Here is a 25,439-nt window from a genome sequence, read left to right on the forward strand (position 1 = left end):
AACAATACAATATAGTTTATTGAGCTTTCTAACAACAATTAATCTACTTAGAGGCAAAATTAGGTAATACACTAACAGCAATTATAAGCATTATGGATAGGGTACTTGGCCTGAGTGTTTTTTCCTTATCAACTACTTTAAGGCCAGTTTTAGGCGATGGCTGCTAAAGAAAAATGAGTAGACGATGATCAAGAGGAAAGAGAAAAAAGAAATTAAGTATTCCACTATTCCTTAGATCTGGTGTTGTCTTGATCTACGGGTAGTGAGTCGACAAAAATAAATGTGCATGCCCACTTTTATATAGACAGTTGGTCCAAGATTGCTGCTGGGACGTCAGCTCCCCCACGTCTCTGCAGTTAGATGTTCTAAAAGATTCAGGAATCTTCAGCAAGAGTCTCCAGGGATTATGTACCCTCTTCAATGAGTGGCTCAAACCAATGTTTTTCAGTGTGTGGAGTTACTCAAGCTGACGTTTTTCAGCCATAGGAGGAAGCATGCTGTCCGTAAGAGGAAGTAAAAGCGTGTTGCCACTCTGCCTCTGCAAGGCTTGATCCGTCCTTCTCCTTGCTCCCCTTCTTGCAATGTTTTCTGCTTGAGTTGTTTGAGTCAGCACAGGGCAAGTTCCTTGTTGGTCTCAGACAAGTAATTTGTAACCTAAATCAAAATTTGAAGTACCTTTTGTTTAAAATTATTTCAAGAGATGAAATAAACTACTCTGACTGCAACTCCTATACATGTGGTTGACTGGGCTGGACGACTCAGGAAACTACAGGCCTGTCAGCCTCACTTTCATCTCAGGAATGATAATGGAACAGCTTATTTTGAAGGTCATCTCTAAGCACATAGAGGACAAGAAGGTGATTGGGGCAGTCAGCATGGATTCACCAAGGGGAAATCAAGCTTAATCAACCTCCTAACCTTTTGTGACAGAATGACTGGCTGCTTATACGTAGGAGAACAGTGGATGTTCCCTACCCGGACTTTCAACACTGTCTCTCATGACATTCTCACAAATAAGATCAGAAGATGTGGGTTAGATGAGTGGGCAGCCAGGTGAATTAAAAACTGGCTGAACAGCAGGGCTTACAGTGTTGTAATCAGATGTGCAGTCCAGTTAGAGGCCTATAACTAGTACCGTTCCCTAGGGGTCAGTATTGGTTATAGTCTCATTCAACATCTTCATCATAAACTGGATGAAGGGACAGAGTCCACCCTCAGCAAGTTTGCTGATAATACAAAGCTGGGGGGTGGCTCACACACCAGAGGACTGTGCTGCCATTCAGTGAGACCTAAATAGATTGAAGGGCTGGGTAGAGAGGAACCTAATGAGGTTCAGTAAGAACCAAATGTAGAGTCCTGCAACTGGGGAGGAAGAACCATGTGTTAAGATTAGGGGCTGACCTACTGGGAAGGAGCTCTGTGGAGAAGGACCTGGGTGTCATGGTAGACAACAGGTTGGCCATGAGCCAGCAGTGCGCCCCTGTGGCCAAAAAGGCCAATGGTACCATGGGCTGCAATAAAGACAGTATGGCCAGCAGGTCAAGGGAGGTGATCCTTCCCGTCTACTCTGCCCTGGTGAAGCTGCATCTGGAGTGTTGTGTCCTGTTCTGGGTCCTTCAGTTCAACAGACAGGAAACTTCTAGAGAAGGTCCAGTGGATGACTACAGATATGACTGGAAGCCTGGAGCATCTCCCTTATGAAAAAAGGCTGCTCAGCTGGAGAAAACTCAGAGGAAACCTTATTAATGTATACAAATATATTAAGGGAAGGTAATCACCAGGATGGAATCAGACTGTTTTCTGTGGTACCAGGCAAGAAGCTGTGTAACACGAAACTGGAACATGAAAAGTTCCATCTGCACGAGGGAAAAGCTCATTTACTGGAAGCTTAACAAAATACTGGAACAAGCTGCCCAGAGAGGTTGTGGAGTCTCCATCACTGGAGAAACCAAAACCCACCTGGATGTGATCCTGGGCAAAATGTGACCCTGCTTGAAGCAAAGAGATTGGACTAGATAATCCCAAGTACTTCCTTCCAACCTCAACCATTTTGTGATTCTGTAACAGCGTTTAAAACACAACATTAGAATTTAATATGGCTTACAGAAAAGTTAAGCAGGTTAAAGACTGAAGAACAGGACAAGAAATGAAACCACCAAGTTTGTAGGTTACTTCAAACTTTGTAGTTCACAGCTACAAGTTTGCTTTACCATTTGTTCTCTAAAGCATATTCACTCATAATAAAATATTGTTGGCACATCATAAGCTGTGGTACTTTGTTTTTCTAACAAATGACAAACTGTATGCTGTCCTACAGAAAATGATGCATAGTGGATCTCATACTTCCCTATTCACTTTGCTCTTTGACAGCTGTAAGGGCGTGTTTTACAGCTTGCTGTTCTACATGCATACTCTTAAGACACTATTACATCGCGTTTTATAATAGGCATTTCTCAATTTTAAAGTTAAATCTTCTGACAAAATGTATGCTCTTTTATGGTTCTTGTGTGTCAAAAATTAGTGAATAATCCTGTATCAACTTAGAGAAAATCCCAAGATCCTCAAGAGTCCATTTTAAGATTTACTATTTAATTTAAAAATTGAGGACCAGAGATCACTTCTTATCACATCAGAAGTTCAAGTTTACCTTCTTGTCTGTGTTTTGTGAGATAAGAACAGTCACAGCACTACTGTATGCTCTGAAGACATAGCGGCATAGATATGAGAACCAAGGCTTCACTAATTCTGAATTTCTTGAAAATACTGTAATGTGAAATATTAACTACAGCTTCAGATTAAAAAAAAAAAAAAATTAAAAAAAAAAGAAAAAAGCTCTTTATTCTCTTTATTTTAGCTCCATTCTTACCAATTGGTCATGAATACATGAAGAAATCTGTAAAATCTGTCTACTCAGGAATTTTCACTGCTCATACAAAGTTTTCTTAGACAATCAGAACAGTCTGCAGATGTTAATGTGCACAAAAAGCCTGGGGAGACTGCAGGGTGATCCACTAACAGTGCAGTTCTGGAGACCAACACCTAAGGCAGTAAAAACTTAAGAGGACTGTAGAAACAAGGTGGTTTACGCTTTGAAGTGTGATAGAGGCACTCCATTTACAATTTTAGGTGACAACTTTATTTAGAAAGAGATAGCAAGTACATGCCATCTTTAATCATCTTGTGCTTATCTTCTGCAGGGTAATGCATCCATGTCTGGCAAATAACCCCACACTAATATAAGCTTGATCTCTTGAATAAAACTACTCTTCCCACATTTTGTATCTATCCATTCAAGAAAATGAACACTGTAGTAAATATTATGTTATACTGAAACATGCAACATTACATAGTCTCTATCATGAGATGCCTATCATCACCCATAACTTTACTAGCAAGGAATAAATTTGCTACACCAGCTCTCTCAGTAATTCTCTGTATATTCCAGAAAATCTGTTCAGATGAATATTTTCCTTCTAAAATAATGTCACGTTACTAGATGCAACACAGTCAATGTTGAAAGTAATTACATGCACAAAGAGACAACTGAAGTGTAGAGCCTCTGAGATATATACTTTTTATTTATGTTACTGGAGAAGTTGATTACTGTAAGACTTTTTCATGAAGATTGATAAAATATTTTCATTAAATTTCAGATGCTGCCCGCTGCATTACTTTTAAATAAAAATGCATGAATTCTATGCAGACAACAGCAAACTAGCAAGCAAACTTATAGCACATTCCTTTAATATATTAAAACATTTTCAAGGCAACATTATTAAAATTATACCACAGATCCCCATAACATCAAGCTTCGTAATAGAGGTGGTGGGAATCTTTATCCAGTTAAAAGTTTTAAGTGCTCTTCTTCTCTTCACCCAGCAAGTTCACTGTTGCTTTCTTGGCTGCAGAAAAATAAAAGTTTAATCTTAGCAATGCCCTACATTCTTAAGCAGCTTACTTGGTGTTCATGAGCTGCACAAATAAATTATTTGCCTGTTAAACCACAAAAAGAAATGATAGCTTTTAGTAATGAAACTACAAAAACTATATTTTATTCAAAATTAAACCAGATCCCAGAAGCAACATAATTAACAGCACAAAGTAAATTACAATTATTTTACTGGGAAAATCAGAGCTGCTGATGGTCCTTAGGACACTCAGGCTTATAGCAAGACAACAATCAAACTGCTGAAATGGGGATGGAACAATTCTAGAATATGTGTTTGTGTGCATTACTTCTTAAAGAAGATAGGAGTGTGGAAACCATTTCATGGTAAAACAGGGAAGAATCACACAATTACAGAATCACAGAATGGCTGAGGCTGGCTGGGTCCTCTGGATCCATCTAGCTCAGCCTGCTCCAGCAAGGATATCAAGAGCAGGGTGCCCAGGACCACATCCAGTCAGCTTTTGGAGATCTCTAGGGAGGATCCCAAGACCTCTCTGGGCAGCCTGTGCCAGTGCTTCATCACTGTTTTCAAAGGGAACCTCCTGTGTTCCAGTTTATGCCCACTGCCTCGTGTCTTGGCACTGGGCATTACTGAAATGAGTCTAGCTCAGCTCTCTCTGCATCCTCCCTTCAGGTATTTACCAAAAGAATAAGTGATAGACTGGAGAATGAACTAAAAGGAATAAGTGAGAAAATGAGACATAAGCAACATGGAAGATGATTAATGTTTAGGATACCTATCTAACAATAATAATCCAGGAAGGCTCAAGCAGCAAAAGTTCCAAGAGTAGTTGAGAAAGGCGGACCATTTAAGTAATGGCAAGAAAAGAAGTTGAGAAAAAGAAATCAAACTGCTTGTATTGTTTGGGCAAAAGGAGATACAATGTGCTTTGAGGTATCTAATAGATAAAATTTATTTCAAATGAATTTTTTTTTTTCAGCTACCTACATATTCTTCTTTTATTCATAAAATTACCATCAGATATTTTCAAGTGTCCAATTTTCAATGCAAGGCAATGAAAGCAAAAGTTACACAACTCCAGGCTATGATAAAATTGGGTTATTCAACCAAATAAAAATCTAAGTAATTTATTTCAGAGTTGGCTCAAAAATCTTTTATTTCCAAAGGAAGAAAAAATACAAAATCTTATAGTCAGGAAAACTTCATTTCAAGTGTTCTCACTTGCTACAGTTCAAGGATTTGTTTACTGGACAATTAGCAGCTCTTCTACACTACCAGGTACTGGAGATGGCAGTATTTTAAAAGATGCAAGAATACACAGAAACAATGATATCTTGTGAGGATGTTTAGACAGAGAGAGAGTGTTGATAACGCTATGTATCCTGGGAAGACACTGCACCTAATTAGTTTTTTTTTTATATTCATACAGCTTGCTTTTATTCTAGCGTAACTCTAACCCTGGAAAGCAAAATTCACTTCAATCCTCATCTCCTGATAGATTCAACAAATTAACTTCTTCATTAAAGCCTACAGAATAATCTTTTAGGGATTTTTTTAATCCAGAAATGGTAAATATTAATTTTAGACTAGAGCTGCAAAGGAAAATTCTTCCTACATGATGTGATCAGTGAACGGGCATTTACTCACCTTCTTTAGCAATGGTATCTGCAGTCTCTGCAGCCTTGTCTTTCAAGTCTTTGACAACATTGTCCAACTGAGCCTCATGCTTCAGGAAAAAAGGCCGGATGATTCGGTGATAGAGGAACTCTGCTCCATTAGAGGGACTCGGAGCCATGCACCAGAGCAGAAAGCCACACTAGAAGCAGGAAGAGCAGCTGCATCAGTAGAAAAGTAGGAGACTAGGGGAATGTGCCCTCCTAACTGCCATAGACTTCAGTGTATTCATTTAAAACAGTACATCAACTCCTTCATTTCGTATGGCCACAGTCTATAGGTATGCATATCCATTGTTTCATACGATAAATCTTTATATAATAATTTCATGCACACTGATAAAGATCGTGGGCTGTAGCAATAGAACTGAACTGGTAAAAAGTGTATCAAGACTGAATACACTGTTTTTCTTTTACCTTAAGGTACAGAAATAGTATAAAAGTCATTAGACAAAAACTAGTCTCTAGCTACTTCTGACTTACATGGCACAACTGATGGCTTATGTTCTTCCATCACTTAGATGAAGCCAAGATATATACCTCTACTTCCTCACCCAGACATGTTGTAGGGGAAAGACTGGGTTTGCTTGCATCCCAATGATAAAGCAACATGATGAAAAGATACAGATACACATTGTGCAAGACCAGGTAATTATTTTGGATTGCACAGTATATACAGAGCTTTTATCCTACAATTTACTCTCTAAGAAAAAAAAAAAAAGAAAGAAAAAACCAACAAACCCAACCAAAAAAAAAATCCCACTACTATTGCAATTCCACATGCCTCTTCATCACAGAAGCACCTTTATATGTCCTCCATTCCAATGTCATACACACTACAAAGGTGGCTATGCAAAATAATGTCAAAACACTTCAAATACAGGAAGTGCCACAACTAAATTTGCCTGAGCTCTGAAAGTATGTATAGAAGTATCAAACTAGACATTTAAAATTCAGAGTAATTAATAAGAACCTAAGCCATCTACTTTGAAATTGAAACAGTAACGCTACTTTTCAGTAACTGTGGCAAATAGGACTTATTTGTATAGTTTGTATTTCAGTTTTCCCATTTTCACATCAGTATCACCAGCAGTGAAAAGACAGTGCTTTCAATGCAAGCACTACATCATCTGAAACTCATCTGAATAACATAAGCAGTTTCTTCTTTATTTATGAGGTTTCCAGCATACTGCATAGCCCAAAAGCATTTCCTAAAAGTTGTTCAGTTACAGCATTCTTTCAGAGTATCACTGTGCCTAGCCAGGCATTTATCTCCTTCCGTTCCTTCCATGTTTCTGATTTCCCATGGGAAAACTAATGTAAAAATAAAATATTATATATATTCTTTTAACAGTGTAACCAACATTTAAAAATAAAATGCGACCCAGGAGTGATTCTGAGGAACCTGCTGACATCTATTCATTCTTTAATACATTAAAGTAGTTAGGTTGTAGGTCTATATTTTAGGAGGGGTGGTGGTACATTAACTGAAATACCTTCAGCATGTAATAGAAAGGGAACCAGGACAGAAAGATATCAGAGAAGAATTCTGCTATGCTGAAAACACCATACACAACCCAGTAAGTCAGCCACTGCGTATCATCATCTTTATTGGGACTTTCAATGGCCTTGATTCTGTAAGGAAAACAAAATAAGTGAGCAGATCAATAGCATCTACAGTGATGACATTTTTACATTTCAGTTCTATACTTATACGTGAATTCCCATCATTTAATAACAATGCTCTTAAAAAAAAACCTAAAATGCTAACCCTGCAGTGGAACTGCCAGGTCACAGCCCAAACCAATGGTTGAGCACCAGGTGGGAAGGCACAGGTAACCCAGAGTTCAGGTGCATGCAAAGCACTGCATGATTGAAAGGGGTGGAGCCTGGATCCACCCCTCCTAGCCTCATTTACAGGTTAGCAGCCAAGGAGTAGCATCCTTCTGGATAGAGACTGAGCTGTCACCAGTCATCAGAAGTAGTGAGCTAATTTTCCCTTTTTAAAAAAACCAAAAGCAAACAAACAAAAAAAACCTGCTATTGCCCCATAGGGTTTGTATCCTACTAGAAGGTACTGTTATCACCTACTTTTGCCATACATACCGTACCCATCCTCAGTGTGCCTAAAATCTCTGAATAGCAAAGCTTTTTAATACACTCCCAACTTGAGGTACTTCTCATTGTGTGATTACAAGAAAGCAAATTAAATATATATATATCATCACCTACCAGTGTGAGGGACATGGGGGAGAGGACCAGTTCTGAATGCACTGTGGCAATCTTGATCAGAAGACCACTGTATGTGGAGGAGTTCATGACCCATGTAACAGCCAACCTCAGCACACGCAACCCTGTGCGTGGGTGCAGGGTAAACTTCCCCAGCTAATGATAACAAAAGAGCCGACAGGCAGCAATGACACCACGCATCTGCCTCAACCACATCTAAAATGAGGTCACTCTGTTCAAGGATGGGGTCTGACCTGAGTGCAGCATGTGGATGTTCAGTGCTGCAGCTCAGGGTTCAAGCATCCACAGGGATGCGAGGTTGTCTGCACTCTATTTCCTCGCACTGCTATCTCTAATAAGCAGCATTTTAAATGATGCTTTGCAGAGTCATTCTCACTGGGATGATCATAATGGACCAGTACCTGCCATTGCAAACAGTACCTAGATTAAAATGTTAAACTTCATTCAGAATTGTGAAGTGAGTCTCAAATATTTTTATTCATTAAGTGCATGCGCCAGATTACAAGTGAGCCCGTGGCAGCGTAGAGGCAGCATAAGACAACCTTCTCTGATGCGTGATGAGGACCATAGCTGCATCCCCAGCTGTTCTGGTCTGTAAACCTACTCCTGCGGGACTCACAAACTGTGATGCTTCTGTTCCTGTATCAGGAACAGAAGTCTCAGTAAAGTCTGGGGCTTCCTGCTTACAGCTAACTGGCTTTTTGTTCTCCAGCTGCCAGGAGAAAACACAATTTGAGTTTTCACTGTTTTGAAGTAGGAAGCTGAAAAAAAACAACAGTACAGCAACTGCAGGATGTGGCAAAGGTGCAAAAATTTCATTCCGACTTTTTCATAGTAAATAAAATTTTGTGACTTCAGTAGATTTACAAGCCGCAAAGAGATGTCTGTCTGTGATTACTCTCCTGGGCAAACCCTTCAGACTGTGTCACTTCCTAGTTCTGTATGTGAAGACAGAAAGGCAACCAGGTGATAAGCCTTACATTTTAGCAAATGCACTGTGAGCCCACCACGTGCAGACAGCACTGGCACAGCTACTATACTGGATTACCGTAAAATACAACACGAAATCTTGATGCTTAATGTATGCACTGTTTCCACCAATTTGTGGCTGGAGCATCCCTTGTCCTACCTCGTGCACAGCAGGGGCTGTAGTTGAGCACAGCACAGCCAGAAGGACAGTTTTCTGCAGGTGGACAGCAGGAGGAGTGCTTGCTGCTGCCTCCAAAATCAGCACTGGGGAGCAGCAGCCTCACAGCCTGCCCTCAGGCAGTGCCAATTCAAGGTGTTCAGGTTAGTTGGTCTGCAGCTCTGTTAACCCATCTCAACAAGTTGGTATGACAAAACAGAAGAGTTAAAGGAGAAGGCTTCTATGCAGGCTCTTCTCAAGGTGTGAAAAAGTACAAGCAAGTAGCAGGGAAGTCGAGACACAGAAACTTCGGGGAGTGCCTCACTGTGAAGGAAAACTTGCCGATGGACTTCAGTGCATGAATGCTTCCCACTATGCTGGAAGTTCTGCACCAGCAGCACACTCAGGAAGGCTATTTTACCACAAGAAGCATGCTTGCTTGGTATGTGTGGGAGGACACTGAAGTGAAACTGCTCTCAGCCCTGCTGTTCTCCATTTGCTCCCTGAAGCCATCCACAGAGTTAAGGAGAGACTGTTTAAATTCTGCTACCATCACTAAAATCATCTTAGCAGTTGTGATAATCAGTTTTCATGAACAGAACCTCTAATTCTGTGGCAAAAGGCAGATGACATATCGGTGTTACTGTGGTATGCTTTAGATTCTTCTCTCTCCTGCAAGAATGGATATCATGGAAGACCTCCAAAAATGGGTATGCTCCATTTGGATGTTCACTGGAGCTGCTGCAGCTCCTTATGCTGGTATCTTGCCCAGTCAAATCATGGAGAGCGTACTGACTGTCCTCATACAAACTCTAAAGAAAGGCTCCAATTAACAAGCAAATCAGAGCGTCAGACATGAGTTTTCACCCGCCATCAGGTATTAATTATTTCTGGAGTATTTCAGCTTCGCGGGGATATTTATGAAACATCTGCACTTGCTCCTGTCTATGATCTACTCACTCATCCAAAAATCTCATGAAATGGCAGCCTCTGTTGCAAAGTATTCTTGATCTCACTTGTAAGTTCCACTAGCACAAAAAAGGAAGCACTGCCAATCCTGCAAGTTTCAGTTTAACTGTAAAGCTGTGAACCTCTAAATACTACGGAAAAAAAATTGAAGTTTTTAGAATTATGAACAGACAGCCCTGACAGCATTACAATAAGACATGTGAAAACACTACCTCCAAGGATGTGACACTGAAATAATATTTAAAAAAAATAAACAAACAATAATAATCTTCAGTATAATGAATTATAATGAATGCTGCCAGTATAAAGAATGATGACTACAACTTTAAGCACAGCAATCACCGGACCATCAATGACAGGACATCAATCACTGGCAGAGAAAGGCTGCCTGCTGGCCAAGCCAACAGTCAAGTTCTCAGTTGATGTTAACTGTTGTTTTCACTTCAGCTTATGTGCTGTATGTGAGGCCTCACAGTTTTGCCAGTCTTCCTCCTGGTAGTGCTTAGATATCTGGAGAATAAGGATTTCATCCATCAGTGATAAAGGAGTACCTGAATCAGACACTGCCATGAACAGACTTTCACATGCAGCAATACTACAAGTAGTCAAGAACTGATCTGGTCACATCAGTGGACACACAGCATTAAGTCCACATGCAGCGCTTTCTTGCACATTCCTGTAGGAAATAGCATGCTTCCCTTCTGTGATGGGACAACCTCGGTGGACATACAGCTGCTACACCAAGTAGGTGACAACAACCGGCCTTATCAGCTCAGAAAAAAAGAACAAAAATTGCACCTGTTAGGGGGGAAAAAAAAGAAAAAAAGAAAAAAAAAAAAAGGCAGTGTGCATTCTGCTTCAGAATGAAAAATAAGTCCTTCAGAGTGGCAGTGCAAATCCACAGTACAACATATCCCTGTAATACTTCTTATTCAAGAATTTTTATTTTTTTCTTCACGTTAGATCTTCAAGTGGTGAGTGTGATACTCATCTAGCAATCTCCATCAGTCAGAGCATATATACATATCACAAGACACTGTCAGCTCAGTCAACTTAAAGACAGCATTCCTGTAATAGCTATGTGTACAATGCAAGAGCAACTGTACAAAAATCTCAGTAGGATATAACATTAAGATCTCCTAACAAAGGAAGGCACATTCAAAACCTGTGGTTTCAAATTTAAACAAAGAAAAGGTATTCTCGTACTTTTTTGAAAGTTTTTTCTAATACTGATTTTACTAAATTCTATGGTAGTCACATGAAACAATCAGACATCACAAAGGACTTTATATAGTGCTTTTACACTAATTGTGGAGGGCTTCAAATACAGCTTTACACAACTATTCATAGTAGTTAGGGCATGTAGGAGGTAGCAGCAGTCACCATGACAACTTTCAACAGACTGGATAGTAAACATCACAACTTAAAACTAGGGATTTGTCCAGCACTGAACACACCCAGCCATAAGCCAGCACTGCAACGTGAGTAGACAGAGGAGGAGCACAATAAAAGCTTAATTTTTAGCCATACTTGTTAACTGATAGCCAAGATAACAGGCAATGACAGTGGGGAAGAGCAGAGAATGTCACTGTCTCCTGCAGCTCTGGGTTCACCGTAGCTGTGTAGCTGCAGTTTCATGACCTCAGGTCAATTTTAACTGCCTGACAAAATCAGTTCAACTGGACCAAGTCTAGCATTTAACTGTACCAAGTCCAATGTTTGTAATTTGCCAAGTTGAGCTCTTTCACTTAAAGGTTCTGACTCATTTTGATAACTACCACCTCTTTTCCAGGAAGAGGCTGTTAGTCACTCCACAATTAGATCTGGCAGAGGAAATCATTGTTGGAGTTAATTCATGCAAATATTACTCACAGGATCAGCATATCATGGTTTTACCAAATGAGCAGTTGTTGTGTTTTTTTTTTCCCCTCAAACTCTGTCCAGCTAGTAAGATGTGTAAGCCAGAAATCAAGAAAGAAATGCTGGAATGTATTACTCTAGTGTCACGTGATCACCCCAAACTCTTCAGTTTACGAAGTGTATCTGCTTCCTCTTGTATAAATCAATTTACAAGTTTAAGACAAAAGACACAACAGCCACAAGTATAAGCAAGAAATTTGGTGCTTAGTAAACCATGTATCCATCAAGACAGTGTATTTTATAACCACACTGCATTGCCGAATGTAAAGTAAGCCAAGCGCTCACGCTGTAGTTTGGGAAGAATCATAGAATCATAGAATAGTCTGGGTTGAAAAGGACCACAGCAATCATGTAGTTTCAACCCCTCTGCTATTTGCAGGGTCATCAACCACAAGGCCAGGTTGCCCGGAACCACTGAGCAAGCTATGCAGCCTGGCCTTGATTGCCTCCAGGGATGGGACATCCACAACCTCTTTGGGCAGCCTGTTCCAGTGCTCTACTACCCTCTGAGTGAAAAAATTCCTCCTTATTAGGAAGGAATAAACCTACCCTGTCTCAGTTTAAAACCATTTCCTCTTGTCCTATCACTATCCATCCTCGTAAACAGCTGTTCCCCTCCTGTTTATATGCTCCTTTCAAGTACTGGAAGGCTGCAATGAGATTTCTCCAGAACCTTCTCTTCTCCAAGCTAATCAAGCCCAGTTCCCTCAACCTTTCTTCACAGGAGAGTTGCTCCAGCCCTCTGATCATCTTAGTGGCCCTTCTCTGGACCCCCTCCAAGAGCTCTGCATCTTTCTTGTCCTGGGTGCCCTGGCCTGGACACAGTACTGCAGATGGGGCCTCACAAGAGCTGAGTAGAGAGGGACAATCACCTCCCTCTCCTTGCTGGCCTCTCCTCTTTTAATGCAGCCCAGAACACAGTTGGCCTTCCGGACTGCAAGCACACACTGCTGGCTCATGTCCAGCTTCTTGTCCACCAGGACCCCCAAGCCCTTCTTTGCAGGGCTGCTCTCAAGGAGATCTTCCCCCAGTCTGTATAAACACCTGGGATTGCCTTGGCCCAAATGCAACACCTTACACTTGGCCTTGTAGAACCTTATTAGGTTCACATGGGCCCACTTCTTTTCCAGCCTGTCCAGTTCCCTCAGGATGGGGTCCCTTCCCTCGCACATATCAACCACACCACTCAGCTTGGTATCATCTGCAAACTTGCTGAGGGTGCACTCAATGCCATCATCTATGTCACTGAGAAAGATGTTGAAGAGCACCAGTCCCAAGAACGGCCCCTGAGAGACACCGCTTGTGACCAGCCTCCCCTTGACACAGAACGATTGATCACAACCCTTTGATTGAAACCAGCCAACCAATTCTTAATCCAAAGAACAATCCACCCTTCAAATGCATATCTCTCCAACTTAGAGAGAAGGATGTGGTGATGGACCATGTCAAAGGCTTTGCAGAAGTAAACTATTCTGTGCATAAATCCATAAGGTTTCTTATCAGCGCTACAGTGGTGAGTAGGCAGGCGCATCTGTGACTCCCATAGCTAAGCTTAATGTGTTTTTGTTTAACTTCAGAAGAAATATGAAATTCATTGTATTTCTACAGCTTATATTTAACAGTCCATCTCAACTCTTCACAGCAGTTGCAGGGATTTAATATTAATTTACTTTTAGCTATCCAGAAACCTCTGTTGGATAAACATGTTCTCGTAACACAGACTTCTTAAGTTTGTGCCTCCCTGCCATCCTCATTTCAGACTCACCTTAGCAAGCTGCCTCTGAGACATATGGCACTGCTTCAAAGAAGCCCGCACCTGTGCTTTTGAATCTGCTTTATCATTTTATCATCTCCACTTTCATCCACCAGCCAGAAGGCTTCTATCTCCAATCCTTCCTCATCCTCTCTGTTTCCACAAGTAAAGGATTCACAGGTACTGAAAATGACTTCCTGCCAAATACTCAGCAACATATGTCAAAGTGCAAGTCTACCATCTCCCCTCTCATAATCCTGTGTATCCAGAAGGTGGCAGCAGACAAACTCAAGTAGCACAGCAAGTATTTGTTGTCCACGCAAAGACAGTATCTTTGGGAGGGAACACCAAATGGAGGCAAAAAACAGCAGTACAAAATGTTCTACCTTCCTTTCTCTAATGGAAGTGGAAAGAGAGGCAATGAATGGAGCAGAAGCCACCTGCTTATCTGTGAGGAGAGTCCTACAGATTACCTTAACTGAGCTAAATCTCAGTTAATGCTAAAAAACAGCAGTTCTGTCATTTCATCACTCTCCTCTATCCTTCTCCTGCTCTCTTTTGGAACTACTATCTCTAGGGCCACATGACAAATCAGTTCCCCAGTTCTAACTCAGGTTAAAAACAGCTCCCCTCACTACACATCCACAGGCTCTTTCTGGGTGGGACTGACATACACCAGGGCCTTGATCTAGCCTGACAAACAACAGCAATGCTGCTAATTGTTCTAAAACTGTAACTAAAATTAAACAGACTCTTCGGTTTCGATTCTTGATTCATGTGTTGCAGTTGTGAAAGGATTGCCTTTCACTGAATTACCAACTAGTAGGGCTTAGAAGCAACCTCAGGAGATCTTCTAGTCCAACCCCTGATAACAGCAGGTTGCCTGCAACAGGTTTCCGTAGTTCTGCATGCAGGCTGGACAAAGCAGGCACACTGTACAGCAGACGTTGCAGCAGATCCCATCATCAGCTCCTGTGGAAGCTGTCCGCATACTTTCTCTGCAAGAATTCACTCCACTGTCATCCTTAGCGCAGCAAGGGCAGTCACATTGCAGCAGAGCTCATCTGTGCAGCCTCTGAATAAACTTCACTAGTTTTACTGCTGGCTGCACTTGTCCACGTTAGCAGTTAGATTCTGACCAATTTCAGTTTGTGTCACAGGATTCCTTTGAGTAGTGTTTCCTCGAGTTTATGTGATAAGAAAAACAAGAGCTGTGCAGCCAGGAAGCATACCAAAAAGACAAACTCTACCTGCATGGTACAGCCATGCTGTCTTCACACCAGAGGATGCCACTTTCTGACAGTCAAAGGTGCAATGCTGCTGGCATCCTCTGTACTAGTGACAGAGAATTTTGTTTGCAGAAAAAAAAAAAATTAATTATTCTTTGATCATCACGCCACAACTGTAGGGTACAGGTGCAGAGATCAAACAATGCTGTTGTTACTCACAGAAGCGGGCCTCTGCTGTGTGCTTACAATCATACACAAGGAATAAAAGCTTCATCTTCTTGTCAATATGTGCTGCACTGTGGAGACTTCATGTATAATTTTGTTACAACTTTAATATCAATTTTCAGTTCTGCTTACTGTGACATTGACACACTAAATACAATATAGCCTTAAATTATACAAACAGGCAACTAAGCACAAAACAATGCAATGTTTTCAGACTTGATTCTTGAAGCAGTAAACAGTCTCAGACAGGAAAATGTTGTTGTCCTGTTGTCACAACACAATTTTTTCAGATCCAAAGCAAGTTACAAAAGTCCTAAGGTTTTAATTACTGAAAGTAATTTTTAAAAAATGATTCATCAGAGAGCAGGAAAGGGACTCAAGACAACCAGATGACTAGCTTGAGTTCAGGTCTCTGCAAATCCTTTTATTTCCTTTATGAGTACAGCACAGGTTCCTAAGCTATGTAATTTGTCATTTCTTTTCCAATTTTTTTCAAAAATTGTGCATCTTGCTCAGTGTATGTTTAAAGACAAGGAGCTCTCTTCCTGCTCGGGTGGCAAGGTATGGTCAGCTCTCTTGCCAGCCCCACGGCTGTGGGGAAAGACTTTCACAACACAACTGGAATACATGACCACAAGAGAAGGAGCAGGAAAACACAAACAGCAACTAACAATAATCCATATTTTTTAATCTCACTTTCCAACTCTACTGTTTCTCTATCAACCCAATTGCTGGAAATTGCTTTAGTAGAGAGAACAGTGCATGCAAAGTGCACTTCTGCAGTGCCTATAGACTAAGAAAATGTCTGATAAAATGCCTTCACTTCTATCTCCAGCACAGTTATATTCCCTTAAAACACCGTCTACCTCAGTTATAAACTAGAAGTAACCTTTGAATGAGCTTAATTCAGATCATGAGGCCATCTATAGAACAAAGGTCATTTACTTCTTAATCTAAACTTAATACATAGAAGATAAATTTTCACATAGTTTGTAGTACTAGAATCACTCCTACATGTAAACACCCGCTATCTCTAGAAATGCTTGTCCATTCAGCAGATACACAGCCTCTATTTTAAACTTGGCACTCTAAAATCAGATAAAAAGTATGTTTGGGGGAACTGACTGAACAGAACAAAAATGAAAAGGTTAAAATACACTTTCTGGAGTTTTAAGCTCCGTGGAAGAGGGCTGAGAAAAGAGAGAGCTAGAAACAAACAGATTTCTGCTTATCTTTATGCTGAGCATTGAATACCTCATAAGATTAATCAGCTCCCTTAACTCAGTTTTGTAAAGCAGCAGCATAACACTGACTGCAAACGTTAATCTGTTATGCAGAATTTTCCATTAAGTAAAAAGTAAGCATTCTTTGAAAATTTGATGGAAAGCACATTTGGTGTCCTAGCTCTCAAGAAATACATGAACAACTTTACATTTTCTAAGCACCTTCGACTAAATTAGCACAGTTCCTGCTTCAGTAGTACAGAAAAAAAGGAAGGAGAAAACAGGCTCAGGATCACAATACTTAAATCAACGCTGAACTGCATATTTGCACCTCTGTGCCATGCCTACATTATTTTCTGTTCCTAAAACACCAAAAGAAGCACTTATATAGTAAGAACAGCTAAACTGAAGTTAACAGAATAAAATCAGCCAAAGCTGAAAGGGCGATGATCGTTCTTCTTCCTTGAAGACACCAGCAGTAAGTTCAGATATTTTATTGCCCCGAGCTATTTTCATCTTAGCCTTCATTAAACTAAACATGACAGCACTTCTGAAGTTTCATAAATCCTCTGCACACATCTCTTAGTCATCACAGCTCCTTCCTGCTCGCACTCTAATTTTTCTGAGGCAGTTCACCACCATGGGCTAGCTTTGGAGAGTTTAGAGAAGCAATGAAACATTGGCAATGTTACTTAGACACTGCTAACACTCACTTCTTCCATCCACTAGTCTGAATATCACCTTGTGCAGTTGAAGTTCACTAAACAAAGTTCTTCAGTAAACTTTCAAGAACTGGTCTACTGCATGCACAAAAGCCTGCAAGTGAAAATTCTATTTCAACTGAAAAATAATTACCTTATGACAAAGCACTTCAAAGGATTTGAGGGAATAACGCTCAGATTCTATGAGTGATTTTAATCTAGACTTTTGATTTTCTGGAAGACAGACAGATAATCTTTGCTTGAAAAATTACTGCTTAATTCTGCCTATGTTAAAAGCCTTGTGGTTGGACCCTCAGTGATGGCATGGCCTAAGAGACCTGGGCTTTGGGGAAGACTGGGTGTATCCAGTGAAGAAACTCCTTCATGTAGGAATACAATGCAGACTTGCAAAAAGCCATGACACAGGCCAGTGAGCAAACCAAACCCTGAGTTGAGCTTCTATTTCTGGGTCTGTTTTTAGAAAATATGCTTTCTTTTAGAAAAACAAAAAGATGATCAGTAACTATGATTGGGATAATCCAAAACTAAAATCCTGACAAAAAGAGAGTTGGAACATGACTAGCAAGTCACCCATCAGAAGCCTGTCAGCTGTTTTATGCGGCCAAAAGAACAGCAGGTGACCTTCCTCGCACAAGACAGTCAAGACAGCAAATCAACAACAGAAAGGTAACCTTTTCTCCCTTCAGTGCTGTGGACTCATTGCTGAAATATGATGTGTAAACATCAAATTAATACTCTGTAATGCATTCCGATGATGACCTGATCTTTTCCAGGAGGCACAGGTTTAATAGCTGTATGGTTTATGCAATAAAGTTTCAGTTGTGGGGGAGCTGCAGGGGGGCTTCTGTGAGCAGAATCCAGCAGTGCCCCATGTCAGAACAGAGCTCCACTGCTCCAAAGAGATGCAGTGATGCCAGAGCCTGGGCAATGCTGGGTGTGCTTTAGGAGAGCAGACATAAGAGGGGGAAAACTCCTGCACAACAGCATCTGGGAGAGAGATGTGAGAAATGGAAAAGAAATGGCCTTGCAGGCACCCAGGTCAGTGCAGGAAGAAGGCAGGAGGAGCTCCAGGTGAGGAGCAGCAGCCCCCTGCAGCCCAGCAGATGCCTATGAAGGACTAGGATGTCCCCCTGCAGCTCATAGGCACCATGAGGAGCAGATTTCCTCATGCTGCCACAGAGGAGCCCACAATGTAGAAGAGATGAGGCCTGGAGGATACACAGCCCATGGACAACCCCACATGAGCAGCCTGGGCCAGAGCTGCAGCCTGCAGTGAAGCAAGAGGTCTTGTGGCAACTGAAAACGGTGAGGGACCCAGGCAGGATCAGTTCAGGAAGAACTGTGGCCCATGGGAAGGACGCTACAATGGAGCAGGGCAGAGTGAAGAGGAAGGAGTGGCAGTGATGAAGCACTGGGGACTGACTGCAATCTCTATTCCCCATCTCACTGTGCAGCTCAGAGGAATAGGATAAATTAGCTGAATTAGGAATGAAGCTGAACTGGGAAGAAGGGGTTGGACAGGTTACTGGGGGCAAGCTGGCTTTAGGTTTCTTTTATTTTTAAACTTCCCATTATCCTACTCTGTTACTAACTGGCAATTAATTAAATTAATCGCCTTTGCCAAGTCAAGCCTGTTTTTTCCATGATGACAATTAGTGTAATTGGTGATCTCCCTGTCTGTAGCTCAACCCATGATTTTTCATCATATTTTCTCCTGTCTTGTCTCATAGAGTGAAAGTAGTGTGGGAGGTACCTGGTGACCAGCCTAAGTTAACCTACCACTGCAGCAAAAGACAAGTTCATGTTTTCAGCTGAAAACTGTTTCCTACCCAGTGTTATGAAGCAAATCTCACATAGTATTACCATTTCACAGTTCTGTCATTTCAAAAGTGAATAGAAGCAAGGAATAAAGAAACCACACTAGCCGGTGCTTTGTGCATTAGGTCCATGAGTACAAGGGACAGGAGTCAGCAGCATCCTAACTGCAGTACACGATCAAAGAAGTGGAAAAGTGTGATCGCTTCAGTAACTCAGGTTTATCTTCCTGTGGTTTGGCCCTGCGTTAGGATACATATTCTAAAGTAGATATGGAGTGCAGTATGGTGGTGCCAGGGACCATATGGTGGAAGAGGGGCAATCACCAAATGGGATTATCATTCTTTTGCATGGTCAGGCAGTTCATGCTTGGCAGCAGTCTAAGAATCATCTCATGAGATTGCACAGATATCCTGATAGGGTTGCTCTCAGACTGACCCACAACCCTTCCAGCTCTCCTCTGCATTCTTGCTGTACTGCTGCTCTGTGAGCAGAGCAGTGAACACAAGGAAATGTAAAACATCAGCTCTATACTTGGGAAGGACACCTATCTTATTAGCAGACTACTGAAAGGGCTAGTATCTCTCCACTGGCTGCCACTGAAAAGTCCTGCATGTTGTAGTGTGGTTCACAAATTAGCGTATTATTCCAGATTATAATTTACTCCTAAAATTGTTTCCACATCAATAAAATACACAAAGAAAAAACATTAACTGAGCGTGACTGGAAAAGCCAGAACAGGCATTGTATTCATGTGCATGCTATTCAGACTTTTTTTTTTTAAGCTTATTTTAATTAAAATTTATAGGCAAAGTCAAGGACAAGTGCACCCATTAATTAAAAAAACAAAAAAAAACAAAAAAAACCCACACCACTAACAGTGCAGATGTAATTTTTCACTAAGATGCACTGAAAACTGCCTTCGTACTGCCAGAAGGGTAAACATTGAAAATTTTGAGTTTGTCTTTCTGTACAAGATCTGGAAGAAAAAAAAAAAAAAAGATAGGAAACAAACCACTATTCATATCTGATTTGCTGCTGCCTGCCTCCACAGCACTAGGAACTTTATTATCAGTTTCACTGCAGCTGCACATGGGCAGATTTAAAATCTAATACCGAACTAATAAAAAAAAGTGTAAAACTCTATGTTCAGCAAGGAATTAAAGAAATTTAACAGTGGCCTAACTCAGGCACAAGATAGTACACCATTGTAAATCCTATGCAACTACTTAGAGGTTTTGCTGCCTTATTACCCATAAGACAGTTTTAAACTTGTAGGAGTCTAACACTAAGACAGCCTCCCACCTATACAACAGAAAGGGGAAGGAAAAGCAATGTGGTTTCAACTGCCCCAAAGGCAATGGCCAGGTAACACATTTTTAAGAGCTACTGACTCTACTCAAGCAGTACAAAGCAAATGCTGTGTTCCCAGCATCACGTTACAGTTGGGATGGACTTCCATTTTGTGAACGCAGTCCGCCACACATAAGGTTTTATTTAGTACAGTTCTTTGCAGCACACTCTGCTGACATCTCACTTAACAGCAAACCCGTTTTGTTCCAATAGCATAACCACACAATGCCAATGAGAAGCACCAGCTACTTTTATGGACAGAAGGTCTAAGGAGGTTTTCCTCAGCCATTCTTCCAAAACCAAGGTATTTTCTAAGGGGAGCTCTGAAGCTTTCTCGTGTATGGCCTATGCTCTAGGTAGAATCACCCCTCCTTGCACCCACTGACACACGGCGCTTTGTAACGCACGTGCGCTGACACCACAGCGATGCCCTGTTCTTAACGGGGACCGCACTACTAAAAATACCCGCGTGTTTTTCGGCGGACGCTGCCGCAGCCACGGCTCTCCCTCCTGCTGGGCACAGCAGCTCAGCAGCGATCGGTCCAACCTCATCACGGACGCAGCCCAAAGCCGAAGTGGAAACACGACACCCTGGGGTGGGCCGTTAGGTGTGACAACCGCCAGCTGCGGCTCGTTACGCGGCATCAGCCAGGGGGACCAAAACTCGTTCCCGGTTCTACACCGGTGTCTGTTCACGTCAACAGGGAGGAGAGACGGCAGGCGGCAGAGGGGCTTTGGGCCACGGTCTTCCAGCACCGTGCCGCGACCTGAAGCAGCGCAGCGCTGCCGTTCCCCAGCGGCGCTCCCCGCGAAGCGCGCGGGCAGCTGCGGCGATACCCGCGGTGACGGGGCACCTCCCCAGCGCCCGCTCGGCCGCGTTCTCCCTCGGCGCCCCCCGCTCCCCGATTCCGGCACTCACGACACGTAGGCGGGGTAGCCGAAGCCGATGATGTTGCAGAGCAGCGAGGCGCCGTAGCCGATCACCAGGTACACTGCCACCACCCCCAGGACAGCTGCGGGGAGAGAACACAGAGCGGTTACCCGCGGCGAGGTGCCGCGGGGAGCGCCGGGCGGCGCGGCCCTCACCTGCGGCGCTGAAGGGGTACATGACACGGCCCGAGACGGGCGGCGAGGCCGGGAAAGGAGGGAAAAAAGCGGGCAGAGCGCGACCGAGGCCGCCGACGGACGCCGCTCCGCCCGCCGTCCCCGCGGCCGCCCCCAAGGCCCCCGGTCCAGCCCCGGCTTTGGGACGGCCCCCGCTAACCGATAGCGATGTAGGTGCGGTCAACGCCGGTCTTGCTCTCGATCCGCTCGAGCACGGCGGTCATGCAGTTCTTCTCGTGCAGGAAGCGGCCGAAGCGCTGTCTCATGGCCGCCGTCATGGTGAAACACCGGGCTGCCCGCCCCCTCAGCCTGCACAGCCACCGACGGCCTTCGCGTCCGGCACCGCCCGGACACGAAGCCACCGCCTCGGCCCGCCCCCAGCCCCGGGAGGCGGGGAGCCATCTTCCGCCGAGCCGCACCCGGACACGAAATGGAGGAGGGGGCACCCGCGCTCACGGAGGGTGTGGCGTGCCGCTTACTGCTGGTAGTGCGGTATGGGTGGGTGCGGCACGGCGGTGCAGGGTGGCCACTTCCAGTCCCTAAAATAGTGTGAGCTGAGCTGAGCTGAGCTAACCTAACAGGGTTGTTTTTTTAAAAAAGTATGCGTTATCGGTAACTATAAGTGTTAAACGATGAGGAAAAGTCGGGATCAGAACGTCGGGGCTAAAATACCGTAGGATAAAGATTATAGCAGCGTGATTCCACTGCCACCTCACAACACGGCAGTCTGAACTCTTGGCTGTAATTGTACCTGGTAGTTGATGGTGTGCCTAACGTACTTAACAACTAAATATAATTCATAGAGCATGGTGTCGTCTTAGAAGCTTCCTCAGCCGTGCTGACTTCCCAGCAATTCTCCATCTGACTCAGCACTGCAGTGAGTAATGTAGACTGTGCCTGCTTCAAATCAGTGTTGTTCATAGGCAAGCTGGAAAGTACTATTTTGTCTTAGAAAGTGGTGTGGTTTTTTTTACTCCTATCTTCACCCAAGGGGAAAAAAAAAATTAAATAAAAAACCACTGGAAGTTGCACATTCTCCTTTTATGCTGTCCTTGTTCTGGGAGAGTGCATCTTGCAAGAAACTGAAAGATTAGATATTTCCAAAAAAAAAAAAAAAAAAAAAACTTAAGTAGCTATCATTTAGGGCAAGAATGATGAGAAGGAGGACAATAATAACAGAATCCTTAAAGTTGGAAGGGACCTCAGGAGATCACCCTGCCCGCAGCCAGATGGCTTTTGGACATCTCTAAGGAGAAGACTCTGCAGCCTCTCTGGGCAGCTCTATTACCTACACAGCACAAAAGTGCTTCCTGCTGTTCAGAGAAACAGTCCTCTGGTGTGTGCTCATTGCCTCTTGGCCTGGCATTGGCCATTACTGAACAGAGCCTAGCTCTCTGCATGTTCCCTTTGGATAATTATGGACAATGATGAGATCTTCCTTGAGCCTTCTTCAGGCTGAACAGTCAGAGATTACAGCTCTCTAAGCCTCTCTGAAAATTAGAGATATTCCTTTATCTTCATTGTGGTTGCCTTTTGCTCGACCTTTTCTGGAATATTCATGTCTCTCACATTTGGTCCAGAGCTAGATGCAGGACTCCAAGTGTGGCCTCAGCTATTCTGAACGGAAGGGAAGGATCACAGTACATTGCCCGATTCAGCCAAGAATGTTATTAGCCTTCTTGGTGGGAAAGACACATTGCTGACTCATGTTCAGTGCATCTAGGGACCCCTAGTTCACAAGAGCAGCATGTGAGAGACTTAATTCTCAGCTTCAGACAGAACAAAATTCTACACTTGAATTTAAAATAAAATAATATTACTATCTTTATTAAGATCTTTTTTTGTCAAGAATGAAGATGCCGCTGTGTGCCGATCCTCACCATTCTTAGAACAGTACCATGCTGTTACAGTATGCTCGTGGTTAAAAATGACATAAGATAAGCATTGCCACAGTATGCAGAAAGCATTGTTACTCTGATTTGGTTTATGAGTATGCTGTATTCTAGAGACACTACAGGATTTGTTAAACTCTGAACAAACTGAAGAGAAATCTGCCCAAGAAGCTGCAGCAGAACTCCCTCTAGTCTTTGTTTTTCGTTTTTTTTTTCCCCCTCATACTTTTCAGGACCCTTCTAAAAATTATTTTTCATCATACCTGTAAAACTGAAGGACTGAGAAGAAGGGCAAATGAAATACAAAATTTATAGAAAAAGAAATGTAATAACAATGTTGAAAGTAATAGAATACCAGCTCAGTTTTCATAATAACTGTTTGCACTTCTTTTGTGCAGAACTGTACTTTTTGATATGGCATTAACATGTCCCCTGGTTAATCTATACTAGACAAGCATTTTCAATTTACTTCAGTCTGCTGAATAAATTATCATTATCAGTAATGTGTTTATCTGCTTTGTTTATGATGGTTTAATTGTTACAGAGCAATAGCAAAATGTTAGAAGAAAGAAGCTGGAAATGCAAGTGGACACAAAGGTAGAATACTGTCCTAATGTTCTTCTAACAAAATATGGTGAACAATAAACATTAATCAGTGTTCCTTCTTGTTTCCAGAAAAGCTTAAAAGAGGAATGATACTGCAATTTGAAGGAGCTAGCCTAGAGAAGGTTAAAGGAGGATGAAGAGACCTATTCAAGGAGGTTCTGCTGGAGAAGCAGAAAAACGTAGCAGGTCTATTCTGTGAGGGTCAAGAGATTTCTGGTTTCTTATTGGAGGAATGGAATGTTGTTTTGATATTAAAAAGAGCAATTGATTTGAAGAAGTAGAACATAATGCATTTGTATTCTGTAACTTATCCTTAGAAATAGTTGATCTAAGAAGTAAAGTACTATATGTTAGCAGCATGTTTTAGAAACATTATTATTGAATTATGTGATTAATTCTTTCTTGCAGAACTGTAATAGTTGTTAAATGTTCCAAACAATGTGAGTACAGTGTGTTAGGGATTAGAAAACATATTATAGAGTTGTTCTGTTAGGATAAGAAACTCCCAGCAAAAGAAGAACAGATTTAGCAAACATCAAAGAAGTTAGGGCCTCTATGCAAGGCCTCTACACACTCCTTAAGAAGGTTGGGATGTGACAGGCAGGCACCAAGATACTCCCCTGTCTTTCTCCCGAGCTTATCTTTGTGGAAAGAAGGACAAGCAGATATCCGCAAGATAATGATCAGGTGTAGAATAAGTTAATTAACTTACTTACTAACAGATTTACACTTATGCAGCAAAAATTTATGTTTGTCCAGTGTTTCCATATTTAGTGAAGTGTCGAGAAGATTGTGAACCTAAAGTACTCAGCCAATGAGGAACTAGGGGAGAAAGAGATAAGCGTCGGGGAATAGGAATAAAAGATGTAACTCTGTTTTCTGGGTGCCCTCCTGCTTGCAGGAGGCCCGCCATTGCAATTGTGAATAAAATCTGCTTTACCAGAGATACTATCCTAGAAAATTATTTGGATATTTCGAGCATTACCATGCAAGTTTCAGAAGTAACAGAATGCAAAATATATCCTCAGTAAGAACCAAAGTGTGTACAGTAGTGGAACACTATGATTCTAGCTGTAGATTACCACAAAATACCAAAGTCTAATTTTAGTCATAGGCTACTGGGGCTGGGAGAGGAATTGCTAATTAAAGCCTCATCTAGCCAGGCAGGCTGCACGTTATGCCCCAGTAAGGACAGCATTTTAGAGAGCATTTGAGAGGTAACTTGAAGAGAACAGCATGGAGCAGGGTTATTTCCTTTCTATTGTCTTCTTTCATCTTCTTTTTTTTTTTATCTTAAACTTTTTTTTCCTACATTTATTTCCTAGTTAGTACTGTTGGAAATATCCACATAATTTATCAGGACGGTATCTCTGATAAAAGCAGATTTTATTTACAATTGCAACGGCAGGCGTCCTGCAAGCAGGAGTGCACAGAAAGCAGCATTATATCTTTTATGTCCTGTTACCTGACGCTTATCTCTTCCTTCCCTGATTCCTCATTGGCTGAGTACTTCAGGTTCATAATCTTCCCGATGCTCAACTAAACATACGGATACTAGCTAAACATAAATTGTTGGTAGCTAAGCATATATCGCTAATTATTTAACTTCTAACATTTGCTCACTCAACACTTCGTCATTATTTCTGGACATGTGCTCATCCTTGGATA

The 25,439-nt window shown here is 42.1% G+C and overlaps 1 protein-coding gene across 2 annotated transcripts; it reads right to left on the bottom strand.

Annotated features, from left to right (window-relative positions):
* REEP5 (receptor accessory protein 5) lies at window positions 1-21,646 on the bottom strand. 2 transcript variants are annotated; one of them, XM_085213668.1, is made up of 5 exons: window positions 21,434-21,646; window positions 21,089-21,182; window positions 7,081-7,219; window positions 5,559-5,727; window positions 1-654 (listed from the first exon to the last, which is right to left on the bottom strand). In XM_085213668.1, the coding sequence occupies exons 1-5, from the start codon at window positions 21,549-21,551 to the stop codon at window positions 635-637; spliced, it is 540 nt and encodes a 179-aa protein (XP_085069794.1). In that variant the 5' UTR covers window positions 21,552-21,646; the 3' UTR covers window positions 1-634. The 2 variants fall into 2 exon arrangements, with proteins under 2 accessions (XP_085069794.1, XP_085069793.1); XM_085213667.1 differs by lacking the exon at window positions 1-654 and adding an exon at window positions 3,561-3,902 and having other exon boundaries at window positions 21,434-21,643.
* Window positions 21,647-25,439: the final 3,793 nt, after the last annotated feature.

Source organism: Meleagris gallopavo, chromosome Z (genome assembly GCF_905368555.1).
Source record: "Meleagris gallopavo chromosome Z, MGAL_WU_HG_1.1, whole genome shotgun sequence".
Lineage (NCBI taxonomy): Eukaryota > Metazoa > Chordata > Aves > Galliformes > Phasianidae > Meleagris > Meleagris gallopavo.